At 35.3% G+C, this 16,116-nt stretch overlaps 1 protein-coding gene across 2 annotated transcripts in view; it reads right to left on the bottom strand.

The window, feature by feature from the left end:
• LOC110450971 (leucine-rich repeat-containing protein 49-like) overlaps positions 1 to 9,405 on the bottom strand; it is an 81,337-nt gene extending 71,932 nt beyond the window's left edge. Inside the window, exons 1-2 of one of the 2 annotated variants that reach the window (XM_021498785.1) lie at positions 8,600 to 9,405; positions 3,413 to 3,583 (exon numbers count right to left, since the gene is read on the bottom strand). In XM_021498785.1, the coding sequence (XP_021354460.1) occupies positions 3,413 to 3,583; positions 8,600 to 8,714 (286 nt within the window). In that variant the 5' untranslated portion in view covers positions 8,715 to 9,405. The remainder of the gene's footprint in view (positions 1 to 3,412; positions 3,584 to 8,599) is intronic. The other variant, XM_021498786.1, reaches the window with a different exon arrangement.
• Between the last annotated feature and the right edge of the window lie 6,711 nt (positions 9,406 to 16,116).

Raw genomic sequence — 16,116 nt, 5'->3', positions numbered from 1 at the left:
TGAAAATGAAAACATAGTTTTGATATAGATTTGATGAATGTTATATCAAAGAAGAGAAATAAATACTAAATGAAAACTGGTACAGATTTTAACCACACAGCCAATAATATTTAGTCTACAGAAAATAAAGTAATACCCCCTGTTTGTCTACTGTCGCCAGAGCCATACATGCTCATCCCTGGAAAATTAAATCAGTCAATTTTCTAAAATGTTCATTGAAGACTCAACTTCAGGCTATCAACATACATGTACTTGTAAATAAACTTTGTTTATATCATACTTACCACTATATATATGACAATAGCAGTTCAAACCTTAAATGGCCCCATACTTTAAACACATTAAAACCAAAAAAGTCAAAGATGTTCATCACTCCCTTGCATCCAGCAAGTTACAACTTCTGATGCCTACAAACCAACTAAAATATTTGAATCTAAAATGGAAAATAACATAAGAATTCAAAGGAAAGAAGGATGGCAAGTACAGAATTTTGTACTGGTAGAGAAAAAACTCAGACATCACAGTTAAATATCGCTGAATATCTGAGGCCAAAATGGAAAACAACAAAAGAATTTAAAGGGAAAAAGTGTGATGAGGACAGAATTTTGTACTGGTAGAAAAAAACAGCATGTGAAATAGTTCTTATCTTTAAAAAGAACAGGTAGAATTCAACCCCAATTCTACAGCCTCAACACTATATTATACGAGCTGGTGAGACCAGAAACTCAATGCAGCACATAGGGAGACTTGTTTGAACTGTACACAGCCAGGACGTGGTCATTTATGGGATGATGTTGTACGACATCCCCCACCCCAACCCCTGCCTCGATCCATTCATTACATCTATGATAAATATTTGCTAAATGTTTAAGAGTTATCTTTCTTCGAACATACATATTTGAGAGCAAAGTAATTTTAACCTCATATAGAATCAAAGTGACTCAATATGGAGAATAATTTTATTCTATGTCTACAAATGAATAAACTATACTCTGTTCTAGCTAGGTCTTGCTGAATCTTAGCCCCCACTGGACAGAGGCAGTGACACAAAATTAAGAGTGTTTTATCTCCTTGTCTTTGATGCCTCTTACGAAATTTCATGAAAATGTGTTAAAGTATTTTCTAGAAAAGTAATTTTCTACTTTCCCTATATAACCATGAGTAAACTAATTTGACTGCTCGGTGTGAGGCTCCATTACTGGGTGGAGAAACTGGTTTTGGAAAAAAACTTAAACCTTCCTACAACTCAAATACCTTATCCACTATTTCCAGATCTACTGGAGATGATTTTCACTATAACTTCCTATTTTGGGTCAATCCTACAGCCCTTATGATGTGTAGAAACATAAATTGAGAACATCTTGATCTCCCCACATAAAGTGAATCAAGCTGTAAACTGGTTTCAGAGGAGTCAAATTATAGAAAGTTTTTGCCTGAAGACAGACAACAATGGTTTCAACTCTGGTGAGCTAAAAACTCAGGGAAATGTGATCACAGTACTGACAAGGTACTGACCAGGCTGTTGGAGCCATGAGAAATACATGTATATTTGGGTTTAATCTGATTAAGGCATCAGGAGTTGAATGGAAAGGGTACCTGGGTAGTACAGGTTCAAACAGCACAAATAAGTGAAATGCTTGTGTGTTACATTTTGATGACTGGTAGTTACGAGCTAATAAAACAGACATTTGTGACATTATAATCACGATGTTCGCCGCAAATCTGAAAAAACTGTATAGTAAATTCCCATTCTAATCCCATTTTAACTCATGTGAGTTGAAAGCAGCGAAAGAAAGGACGATTTTTTTTTATATTTTTGTGCGTTTCCTTCAAAATCTGGGTCACACTACTGTGGAATGGTGATGTCACCAACATTCAAATGGGGCAGAATTTCATTGACCTTTTGGGGTTATCTATTGTTCGTGAAGCCATTTATAATCGATTACATAATATGTCTGGTCAGTCGGATCATTGATAATTGCCATCCGAGCTTCATATTAAAAGGAAAATTTCTGGATGGTACTTTGTGGTTATACCGTCACAAATTTTTCGAATGACCAATTGATCAAATGCTGTGTTACATCTCAAATGAACATTGGTATGTATTCTGTGTTAATGAAATAAATGACTGGTTAAGTGTTTGTACCTACATATTGTACTAGTCATTGAAACATCACACAAACACATTTCACTGGTCGTGCTCTATGAACCACTTACCAACCTGATGAAAATATTTAGAAATATGGGTACCAGTATATTGACTACCTGTATTCTCTTTTGATAATAAAGCAACTGTAAATATAAGCAAGTCTGTGCACAACCTGCATTGTACACAGATTTTACAATCTTCTCTAAATCAGCTTTAATACTTAACGAGATATCATCTCGTGAAGGTTTTTTCTCTGCATCAAAACATCCCCTGTTAAGTTAGTTCAAACTCCGGTGAAATACAATCAGAAACACTCTGAGAAAGTATTAGGTCACGCTGAAAATGTCAAAAACATTGTACGCTTAATTAATGTTCACAGCAATCTCACTTGGGCTGAAATCAAAATGAATGATACTTTGTCAAACATTTCATTTACAAACTAGAAAATGTTTGTAAAACATACAGCTTCCACTTTTGGACACAGAGCTAGATACAAAGTCATCTAAACAAGGAAAAGGAGCTAAAATCCAAAGTCTACCTTAAAGTCATTGAAGCAGAAAATACAAGTTACAGTGACCTACATTGATATAACAGTGTGGTACTTCAGCACCTAAATACAAATTTGATAATTAAATGTTACACTTCTAATATTTAAAGTAAAGGAGCTAAACGAAAAGTCTAACCAAAACGTACAACAGAAATACAGATGGTCTAATTTGATCTAACAAACTTTCTACATTTATTTGATAACTGTGGCAGCTTCCCACAGGCATCTCTAAATCTGTATCAACAAATAACCTTAAATCTGACATGTACAACCAATTCTTTAACAAAATTACCACTGTCTATACAACTAGTTAAGACCCTGTTAAGGTCCTACAGTGCTTTTCCTCCAAGCTGGGATTTAAACCCCTGAAGTTGCCCTCCAGGGCACAGGGGTTCCAATGCCGTTAAACCATTTAGACCATTTAGACGACATGGTCGATGAGGCTGGTATTTGTCAATCTTACATGATTTTTTTCAATTTTTGACTGAAAATCAAAATCAAATTACAAGACTATACACAGCAATACTAAGACTAAAAAGTAAACATTGTTATTTAAGTGAACATGCCAAGAAAATGAATCAAACAAAAACATGCAGTGTGAGATGAAAATGTCAGTAAAGTTAGTAATGAGAGATATATCAAACTAAACAAAATACAAATGGCCGTACAGTAGCAGTCAAATAAACCCCAAGACAAACAGACAAACAAACACAAACCTGGTAAAAAAGCAGGTGCTTTCAGAGTCTTAGGGGAAAGGTGAGCACTAGAGCGTGAATTACGCCCAGTTTCTTCGAGATCCTGTAACTCGGGCGTGGAAAGATCGTGAGCCAGGGCGGCAGCTGGCACGATCTGTTTCTTATTACTTCTATAGTGAATCGGCACTTTTTCTGAAACAAAATAATGATCCCATCACCATATAAGGTAGGTTTGCTAATCCCCAGCACCACACAAGGTCAGAGGTCAACTACATAACAACACAGAGTAGACAAAGGTTAGAATTTTAAGTTTAATTATATTTTTTTAGAATGTTATTATTTTTCATTTGGGATAAAAGAAGATGTCTAGCACATACACATACACAAAACGTCATGTAGCACTAGCAGTAATCAAGGGAAATAACTCACATTTTTGTACTTTGCCAAAATACTCATTCTCTCAATTTTTAGATGCGATTTTTTTTCTTGAACTACTGAAATATTACCATTGAACAAGAACACTTGTCTTTTAGTGGAAGCAATGTTGGGTAGGCCTATTTGAAAATATTAAACCCAGAAACCAAGTCAAAAGCAAAAATTGACCAGAAAAAGGGCAAAACATGTAACTCTTTAAATAACCATCACATCAATAAGTCTTATACACATAACCCATAACTACAAGGGTGGGACAATAACCATCACATCAATAAGTCTTATACACATATACCATTACTACAAGGGTGGGACAATAACCATCACATCAATACGTCTTATACACATATACCATTACTACAAGGGTGGGACAATAACCATCACATCAATAAGTCTTATTCACATAACCCATTACTACAAGGGTGGGACAATAACCATCACATCAATACGTCTTACTCACATAACCCATTACTACAAGGGTGGGACAATAACCATCACATCAATACGTCTTATTCACATAACCCATTACTACAAGGGTTGGACAATAACCATCACATCAATACGTCTTATTCACATAACCCATTACTACAAGGGGGGGACAATAACCATCACATCAATACGTCTTATACACATAACCCATCACTACAAGGGTGGGACAATAACCATCACATCAATACGTCTTATTCACATAACCCATTACTACAAGGGTGGGACAATACCCATCACATCAATCCGTCTTATACACATAACCCATTACTACAAGGGTGGCACAATAACCATCACATCAATAAGTCTTATTCACATAACCCATTACTACAAGGGTGGGACAATACCCATCACATCAATACGTCTTATTCACATAACCCATTACTACAAGGGGGGGACAATAACCATCACATCAATACGTCTTATACACATAACCCATCACTACAAGGGTGGGACAATAACCATCACATCAATACGTCTTATACACATAACCCATCACTACAAGGGTGGGACAATAACCATCACATCAATAAGTATTATTCACATAACCCATTACTACAAGGGTGGGACAATACCCATCACATCAATCCGTCTTATACACATAACCCATTACTACAAGGGTGGCACAATAACCATCACATCAATAAGTCTTATTCACATTACTACAAGGGTGGGACAATAACCATCACATCAATAAGTCTTATACACATTACCACAAGGGTGGGACAATAACCATCACATCAATACGTCTTATACACATAACCCATTACTACAAGGGTGGGAAAATTAACAAAGTTTCAAAGGAAATCAATCCCAAATGGAAACAAATAAAAATTGTCAGCATACATTTATAATGATTGAAGCACACAAAGGGCAGTAACTCAGACAGATGAATAAGTCTGATACACCTTCACAACTTTGTATGATGTTGGTAAACTCTCCCAAGTTTACGAGGAAATAAAATGGAACGACACAACGAATTTGTAATACTCCAAGCAAACAAAGAACTACAACTCAGAAAATAATAAAAGGATCAATGAGTCTAATAGACATCCACAATTAAGTTAAATTCAGTGACATAACTATGGTAGAATTTTAACTTGGGTTAATGCTTTTTTGCATCCAATAAGCATATTTGCTTTTGTTCAGAGCCAAAAAAACCATACAGATTTTTTGGGAGAGAGAGAGACAAAATATGGGAGGGGGCCTAACTGCAGGCACTTCCCTGTTCTTAGGACATTTGCCACAGTGGGGAGGGGGCTAATTTGTGGTTAAATATGGTAAACACTACAAAAGTTCAAAGATATCAAAGGGACATAGAAAGGCTTATCTGGACCTGTTTGTAATGCTCCAAACACACAAAGGGCAGTAACTCATAAAATAATCAATAGATCAACTAGAACACTGACAGGTCAGTAAGGGCCCTGTCTTGTGGCAATATATCCCCCATAATAATCAAGAAGCAATCTGCCCATATAGCTGAGCTTGACGTTTGACATTCGGACTTCAAAAAGAATCGCAAGGAAGCAAAATATACATTTTACATGTACTATGATGTGAGTCTTGTTTCCTTCCACCTCCATATTTGCTGGGCTAACAGAAATGTAAATACCGGTGCAATACTCATTTGTTAGCTTTGATTTGTTTTACTTCACCTTATTTACCTCCTCCATTAAGAGCCAGGGTCAAAGTCAGAGATCAACTTTGTCTTTGACCTTTGGACCCAAATGACCTTGACCATTAACCCAGTGACCCTGAACTTTGGTCAGTTGACTTATTCTTTAATTCCGACCAACTTTGCTTCTTGATATCATAACAAAATGTTCATCAGTGAAAAATACAAAACTTGACCTTGACCCTTTGGACCCGTAACCTGGACCTAAGGTCAGTTGACTCTGTGTTAAGTTCTGAACAACATTGCTTCATAATGTCATAACAAAATGTTCATCAGTGAAAATATGCAAATTTGACCTTGACCTTTGAATCTACTGACCTTGACCTTTGACCTCGACTTTTTACCTCAGTGTGTCTCTTTGTTTAATTCCGAACAACTTTGCTTCATAATGTCAAACGAAATGTTCACCAGTAAAAAGGTACAAAATTTGACCTTGACCCCTGACCCAATGACCTTGAACTTTGGTCAGTTGACTCCTTTTTTAATTCTGATCAACTTTGCTTCATAATGTCATAACAAAATGTTCATCAGTGAAAAGATGTAAAATTTGACCTTGACCTTTGAACCTAATGACCTTGACCTTTGACCTTGACTTTTTACCTCAATGTGTATTTTTATGAACTGAACATCTTGACCAAGTTTCATGTACATCGGTCAATAAATACCAAAGTTATCAGCCAGGAACAGAATTTGAGGACGGACAGACAGACAGACAGACAGACAGACAGACTGACAGAGTGATTACTATAGGGTACCCGTATCTCTGATAAGGGGCCCTAATAAGTCTAATACACTCACACAACAAAGCACAATGTTGGTAAACACTACATAGTTTCATGGAAAGGAAATGGAAACACACAAACTGATTGTCAGAACAAATTTGTAAGCTCCCAGCAAACAAAGGGCAATAACTCTGTAAATGATCGTGGGATCAATATGTCAGGTACAAACACACAAATACCAATAATGTTGGGTATTTCAGTATTCTTAAAAGTGAACATCATCATAATTGATTTTAAGATCTGTGTTGGTGTTTTTTTTGTAATATGTATAAATATTTATTGACATTTAGCAAACATTTTATCATTATCATTCCAGATAAAACACTTCAATCTACTTTAAACCTTAAGTATTCAAAAATCAATATAGCCATTTATCAAACTTAGGCAAATATTCAAACCACAATCCTTCTTAATTCCATCAAACTCTTACTCTTTCCTAAAATCAATCAAACATATTAACCCTTCAGGCGACCGGACTAAAATTTGACCCAGTGTGTAACACAAAACAAAACCACCTATTCCGGATACATTATTAGAGCATTATGCCAATCAAGAGTGTCAAATATTCAGATTTATCATTTTTATTAACACAAATCATGTCCTGTTATTTTTGTCAAAAAAACTGAGACCAAAGTTCTTCCCCTGCTACCCTAGTTTGGACTTGATTGACACACGACGGAAACCAGAAATATCTCATACGACGAGAATTTTAATCCTCTTACGGAATTTAGAAATAATGACATTGGCCACAGTGTTATAAAATGTCACTCTCAATGAGTTTTTCTCTAAGCTTGTTGAAAGCAAATCGCAAATCAATTGTGGTTTATATACTCAGTAATGGATTAGATTTTTTAATTTAAATGTATCCTTGATATTGAAATAGTTGATTAAAACTTGGTACTAGCTTAAATTGAATCTCTATTGTAAAATCCAGTTGAATGGCAACTTTTGTGGTTTATTTAATTCAAACTATATGCCAATGGACTTTTACAGTACATATACATACTACGTACATGATAATGTTCAAGGGTAAGATGGAGTCCTAATGTTTCCCTACTGTTTATACAGTCACTGACAATTACCTACTCGCCTGTTAAATTTATATTACTGCCTCTACATTTATACAAAGACAGTTTTAGACTGTGGGCCTTAAATTTTCAAGGAGTTTTAACATTTTGTAGTTATTATCCCCGGGTAAGTGTTAACAAAACAAATATCATGAACATTACATAGGTGTCAACCTCTGAAACCTTTTATGAGGGAGATCTCCCACATTCCACATTTCCTATGAGGGAGAAAGTGAGTGAAACACAACTGAAACTGCTTTGCTCAATTTATATTTCAATTTTCATGTATCAAAATAACTCAAAAAGCACTCATTTGATTCAGACACACCTGTTATGGTCATTACAAACACCCTGCAGTAACTAGGAGATCATTTGACCACAGGATGTAGATTATGATTTTGTATATAGTTTGGCATATAGTTTCAGGGGAGATTGGTAAATTTTTGTCAAAATAAGGGAGTCTCCCACTTAATGAGGGAGGGTTGACAGCTGTTACATTAACACAGTAGATAAGCTCTTTGATCTATAAAGTCAAGAGATCTAGGGTTTGAATCCCTGTAGTGGAAACATTACTGAGAGACAAAATAATAAGATTAGGAGCCCTTACTAGGTGGGACTACCTCACTGACTTGAAGTCTGAAAACTGTCAAAATGATCAGATGTGGGGACCCTATTTAGGTGGGGATACTTCAAGGATTTAAAATCTGAATATCTGTCCAAATGATTAGATTTCGGGACCCTAAGGGGTTTATTTTATACAGGTTACCTCCACTGAGACAAGATGGCTGCTTCATCCATACCACAAAGTAGGACATGGAAGATACCGCTCCGGACGAAGGTCGGATACTCAACGGTCGTTCCTTTTCTCTTTCAAACCTCATTGTTTCTCAAATTAATAATTCCAACAAACCACAGAAATCATTCCTCAGCGTCCAACATAATCCATCATTTAAATGACCAGTTGTTGAAAGATTGCATCACCTTCATTATCTCTTCCGGCATAAATTTCAATATTCAAAGATTTAAATTTGTCACAAACAGAATGTTCCATTGTCTGTTATTCACATCACAGGAAAATCCAGAAAATGCTGCTGAGATTTTATCAGCTATGAAATCAGAAAGAATATGATTTAAAGCTTAAAGCTTCTAGAATAATTTAAACTAATGCGTTGAGCACAATTCTGCAAACATTTGGTCAACAAATATTGAATACTGTATACCGGGGTATTTGAATATTCCAAAGTGCTCCGTAGATAATAATATTGCTGTTTGTTTTTATAATCCATGAACAGATACATCCTGTCGTTCTATAAAGTTCTACTGTAATCAAAATCCCATTACAGGTCTGAGGTAAATGTGGGATCCATCCAAATATCTTACACAACCAAGGAGTTCCATCACCATTCCAGCGTTCAGGGACCAACACCCATTCAACCAAAGGCGAAAAAGTATACTGCTTATAGCCTAATTACACAACATTGAACTTGCTTGTAAACACTGTGCTGGAACAAGTACGAATTTAAATGCGTAATTTGACTTTAAAGAAATATTTTATGCAAGTATATAAATGCATTCACATGTCCCATAAAAAGATATCAACCGGTTTAAAATTGCATTATATTTTACCTCAACACGTCTCATCAGAATGAATAAATTATAATCCACTTAAACAAGATCCTTAGAAATGAAGACTTCAATGGAACACCGACGATTTTCTGAATATTTTGTTTTAAATAAACAGCTTTTGATGTTCTGTACCAAGGAAATATTTTGTTTGAAATAAACAGCTTCTTTACTCAGTCTTCCAAATTGCTGTTGATCTCAACCATGAGATTAACTTTGTTTCCGTGTTCCAGAAATCACTTTCATCAAATATCCGGTACTTATACATGTAGTCCATCAATGGAACACATTACAAATTTTCTGAAAATTTTGTTTTAAATAAACAACTATTGATGTTCCGTACTCAGTCTTCCAACCAACAAATGATCGTGCTCATGAGGTAAAGTATGTGTCCGTGTTCCAGACACGATCCTTGAAATCACTTTCATCAATAATCCGATACTTATACGTGTAATTCAGAACTTGTGATAAACAATCCAGAATTCCAGATCCTGTTGGGTTAGAATCTACCTGTACTACTTAGTTTAAATGTTTTTTTCTGTAGATTTTACAATATTTTTTGATTGACAGATAAAGTAACATGTCATTCTCCAATCAGAAGTGATCGACAAAAGTGACAATGCTCCACAAGTCATCACACGAAAAACATTAAAGCTCTTCCACGTCACTTCAGAATAACTTGGGGTATGTGATCAAAACTTCCCCGCACTCCAAACCGATACTATGGTAAGAGGTCTAACCACTTTGCCTTTCATTTACAAATTGATATGAACACACTGTTATTTGCCTCAAATCTCCACCTTATTTACACCAGCGTATATGGTGTTGTTCCCAGTGAAATAGTATCCCGCTTGTAATCCTCCAAGTATATTTGGTCTTATAAATTACCACTTTATTAATATCGCCTCAACCCTTACTCTGTATCAGTGGTACACAAAACGACTGTAATCTCCGAGGATGTGTATTTTGGCAAATACCCAAGAGTGAGGATATTCAGAAGACAATCAATCAATAATGATTTAAGATATTCTGCCAATAAGAGAAACCATCCGTTCAATCTACCTTTTATTTACGCTGCAGCTTATAGACCTAAGACTGTAAGAAGGATGACATATCTTCATAAGATCACAACAGCACAGCTCATATGGGCGAACCGCTCAACAGCAGCAGGATGTATTGAGGGAACAACTGTATTTTCACAAAATATATTCTGGGTAATTTAACCACGATTCAGGATAACGATTAATCTCATGGGAAAAAAACACATTCCAGTCAGATGGCTAAATTCTGAAGTCTGTCAGTATAATATACACCAACTCCAGATTATCTATGTTATGTGCTAAGATAATGTTTCTAAACAACTGTGTTTTAAATTCCTGTCGCTCACAGCGGTTGAGAACTGTGTCCGTTACAATAATATGGAGATTCAGCAATAACATTGGAACAGATGTGTTTATAAACATTGTCTCGAGGTGTCAACTTCTTTGATCCATCGGGAGCTTGATCACGAATCCAGGTAAGGTATTAATCCTAATTCATAAATTAAAATTGACAAGCATCTTTATATTTTTCACAGACAGTCGAGGGTTAATATTCACATGTTCAAAAAAAAAAAAAATCACACAATTTTTTTTGAAGTTCTTCAACTTTTCCTTCACAAAATAATCCAATCACTGAATTTTCTACAAGATTAAAATCAGTTGTAAGGTGCGATATCCTCCAAATACATGAACACCTACACAGATGATTTCTGTCACTAAATGAGTTTTCATTATGTATTTTCTTGCCGGCATCTGTCCATAACTTCTTAAACTGGGCCAAAACATTGCCAGATAACACGTTTGTGTGTCTGGCTGTTTGTGTCCTTCAAAGATTGATCCTGTTCCATTGTCACAGAAGACAATATACTGTCTACAAAACTTTTAAGTACAGACCCAACACATATCAAACACGAACCGCTCAAACACACGAGTGTATTTTAAATTTCAATTAGACGGTTCTCAAAGTTCTACCAATATACTTTTAGCATAGAAATCATTGCATTGAGTGACTATTTGTACTTTGTTGGCGAGCATATATACATGCAGTTTTTTAATGAATAAGATTTATCCATGCTTGCTCCTCAAACACTTGGCAAACACACAAAACATGAAATAGGAACTGTTGTTGGTAGTCTATATAAACTGGATTATTTAAGAAACTTCAACTGATTGTCCTTGAAAGATGTGTCAGAGATTCATTTTGATTGACATTATGTATTTACCTGTATCCAACATGAAGCGTTTTTTCTGACAAAATACCATATGTAACAAGGAGAGTAAACAATTTACGACTGATTTTCTATTAAATAAAACAATATCATTTAAATCGACTGATTTTGTTACCAAACCTTCAATGAAATGCTTCCTTAAGGAAATGGAGTAACTGAAATATAATCCAATTTACATTTTTTACCCAACAACTTCCTGACAATTCTTTCTAGCTGTGAGCTTTTACTCGGACTCTCTACGATGCAAATGTCAGTGAAATGGCTCCAAACTTAAAGCACTCCTTTTCCGCAGCAAAGAATATTGATTTTCATCATCAGTCGTCATCAAATTCCTCTTGTAACATTTTTGGTTTTGATTATAAATATAAATACATCAGATATATTTGAATTTTCCTTGGAGACCGTTTTTAAAACTCATCATAATTTTTACTGACACATGACTTTTTATAGCTATCCATTTTGTAATGTTGAAAATCCTTGGAAACAGAATTTGAAACTCTTACAAATTGCATTAAAAATCATAAGTCAAGACTTGTCGAGGGAATCCATTCAGTATTAATGAAAATCCTTGGACACACAAGACCTTCCGAAAGAACGCGACTCATAAATTGAAATTTTCAAAATGCATAGATGAACAATCCGTTTTTAAGTAGATTTTGGACTAAATTTTCAAATCAAGAACCAACACCCAGACCAGCCTTCGAGCCTTTGTAGATGTTTTACTCATACTTGACCAAGAAAAGAATACCTGTGTAGGCAAACACACATGTCTGTTTATGTGAAATCATTTAATGTAATCCCTGCTTTCAGCCAACACTTTACGATAGGTTTACAGAGATTTACAAGATCAGGACAAAACGACCCCAATTTTAAATTACTTTATAATCCCTGTTGTAAATATACCTTCCGTGAAAATATTTTTTTGTTAAAGTGAATGTCTTTTTTCTTTGATCTTCAACTGTGCCAGGTAGTCTAGCCTGTTATTTGGTAAACAAAGGAAATGTCTGACTAAAAGAAAATAAACAACAATTATTGTTATGAGTTTATTACACATACCAGGTATCTATAATCAAATCTCAAAGGTAATAGATTCTATTTTGGTATAAGAAAAAATATCATGAACCGTTATGCAAGAAGTAATCCTGTATGTATAAGAAATAGAAATGATTCCATCTTTAGGCCGTTGAATAATGCCACAGCCCCTGTTTGTAACAAATGCTGTCAGCTTTGATGAAAGTATACAAATTGATGACTTGTTTTGTAAATATATAGAAACTTGGTGCATGGATAAAATTATTTCTAATTTCTCACATTGGTAGAATTTAACAGGTAAACACATGTTTTAATTTTAAGGCTTGATATTGGGTAGTTTTACCTTTACAATCAAGGCAAAGTATTGCAAGCAATCCACTTATATACCAACCTGCTGACAAACTTGGGTATCAGAAATGATCAAAGGACAATAACTCTTTATATATAATGGGGCACAAGACCCGATTTCAGTATGCTTCACTTTACCATCCCATGAGTTACTTAATTGAGTATATGAGACATGTACATTCAACACTGTGATACTGTGAACAAAGGGCCATAACTTAGTTTATAAAATTGCACATGACTCAGTTTCAGCATACTACTCTTCACCATCCCAAGAGTAACTTGACTGAGTATATGAGACATTCCCCACAGTGATGCTCTGTGAACAAAGGGCCATAACTCTGTTTATAACATTTTACATGACCGAGAACACTCCACCATCCCGAAAGGTACTCTCAAACATCAAATGATCAACATGTGTAGGTGACAGAGTTTATGACATATGCCCTGTACAAACCCATGCACAGACAGATGGACAGTGTGCAAAATTCCAGTTCCCTCCAGTAGTCCTACTCAGGACAAATAATACTGAAATATTTTTCAAGTTAACATTTTATGTTATCACTAACCATCCTGATTAGATTAATGATAATTGTGTGAAGATCTACTTCAGAATACTGAACTTACATCAATTTGTATACTTTTAAGAAATTAAATCAATTATTCAGGAAAAGCATCCATGCTTTAACCATGCAGACTGACTAAAATATAGATCAAGTACACATACATGAAATAAAAGTTCATCATTATATTTTAACTACTGAAACTCCCAAATCCATTTATACATATGATATATAAACTTTATTGTTGAAGGATTTAGTTGACCCCGAGATTGATAGTAAATACATGGCAGCTGATTAAATACAAAACAATGACCAATCAAAAGCGAGATAGAATTCACTGCAGTGACAACATTCCAGCTGGGAGTGGTAAACTTTGAGAAAGTGTAAACAACATGTCTGGATAATCTACTGGAACCGGTCAACCTCTGATTGTCGGTCAATCAATCAAATACTGCCAATGTGTCAATCAGACTGTATATAACAGGAAAACTGAGTCAAATACTCTAAAGCTTTGAAAAACGTATATATAACTTTTTATTTATCTTTGAATCAAAGACCATGGAGAAACAATGCAACTATAATATAAACAATTTTACATGTGACCTTTTTTTTACCTAAATGTAGCCGGCCAAGGTCACCTTTTCCGAGTGCACTTGCCTCCACTAAGAATTAAACCAGGGACTTCAAATTACTAATTAAGTGCTCTACCTATTGAACTAAATGTAAATTCACCCTAGCTGAGCCTGAGTAACAAAGGCAAATTCAACAATCCAACAATGATGTTATTTAATCTTTAGCAAATGGACAACCTTCACACATGCATGGAAGATTGTAGTCCGAATTATTCTGACGTTTTATCGACTTTTTTCATATCGGTCTGTCGTCGATTAACGTCAGAACTCCGGCCCTCTATAAAATGCGGGAAATATGCGCCCCGCGCCCGGAGCGCACTTCAAACTGATATTTTAGAAACAAATCGTCACTTTCGCACACATGTCGCACATGGATCGAAAGATCTATTCTTTATGCACTAGGTGGTACCAATAACATGTTTCAAAGATCATTACGAAAAGTATGTTCCAACGTTTTCTATACCAACCCATGTTTTTAATGGAAATTAGGCCATCAGCAATGTCACATGACTTGACGAGATTTCGCATTACCGAAGGTATTTCCCAATGTTATGACATAGGCCAGCGAGATTTTAGTCACGTGGCATTAGAAGGCGGGGCTATCAAAAAAACTAGAGTAAAACAGAGTAAGTTTGAAAAAATATGTTTTTAGTGATTGTATTGGTTGTTTGAGGCATGTTATGTATGTTCATCTTGTGCATAAAGAATAGATCTTTCGATCCATGTGCGACATGTGTGCGAAAGTGACAATTTGTTTCTAAAATATCAGTTTGAAGTGCGCTCCGGGCGCGGGGCGCATATTTCCCGCATTTTATAGAGGGCCAGAGTTCTGACGTTAATCGACGACAGACCGATATGAAAAAAGTCGATAAAACGTCAGAATAATTCGGACTAGGAAGATTGGGTCTTTAACAGAACAAAAATGAAATAATGTTATAGATCAAAACAGTTCAACTGTATGTTTTTAACAGTGTACTGAAATGATAGGAAGTGGATTGAAGTGCTATTTGAGGAATAAAATAACATACATTATAACGTTTTGATATAGTCCCTATCTACCTAGAATAAGCCCTCCAAGCTGCTTTACAATACACAAAAATGTACAATACATACTATTGGTTCATGTAATCCTTATAATATAAGGGCCTTACAGGAGCTGTTTGTACCAGCACTAACTACTGGCCCTAAGGCACCTGGCTAACACCTCCACTTGCATAATTGTACAGTACATGGATCAATGGTGTAGTGAATTTTTGGTTACACAATTTGTTGGTAGCTTGGACGGAGTCCATGCACCTAGAATTTGAAGGGTTTGTTGGAATTCTGCCCTATCATGAAGTTTTGTTTCCTAAGATGTATATTTATGACTTCCTAAATCTTTTAAGATGACATCTGTTATATTAAGATAAATATTTATACATACTAACCACATGAATGATTCTTTTCCTGTGTACAATAAACCCCTCCTTGTTCACAAATTCTTCATATTACAATGAAAACAGAAGAAAACGTTTCAGGGTTACTTAAAAATCCTCCCAGATTTAATCCGACGTTTGACTAAAAGATAGATCATGTATGGGGGTCTGTTCAGCTTACGATTCACCAAATAATGCCTTGTCTGCATAATCCATCCAAGACATTGTGTGGCCTACATTTATCACAGAAGGATTTCCCTTATCTAGAAAATGTGTCACTGAGGTTTAAGTTTCACATGCGTACAAATTGAAAAGTCATGTTCACAGCAGGTAAATAATTGATTGCATGAGGAAGTAATGTTTTAAAACATCCAATTCGTATAAAAAATACACGACAAATGGAT

Source organism: Mizuhopecten yessoensis, unplaced genomic scaffold, assembly GCF_002113885.1.
Source record: "Mizuhopecten yessoensis strain PY_sf001 unplaced genomic scaffold, ASM211388v2 scaffold5575, whole genome shotgun sequence".
Taxonomy (NCBI): domain Eukaryota; kingdom Metazoa; phylum Mollusca; class Bivalvia; order Pectinida; family Pectinidae; genus Mizuhopecten; species Mizuhopecten yessoensis.
This window is presented reverse-complemented; position numbering and strand designations above follow the sequence as displayed.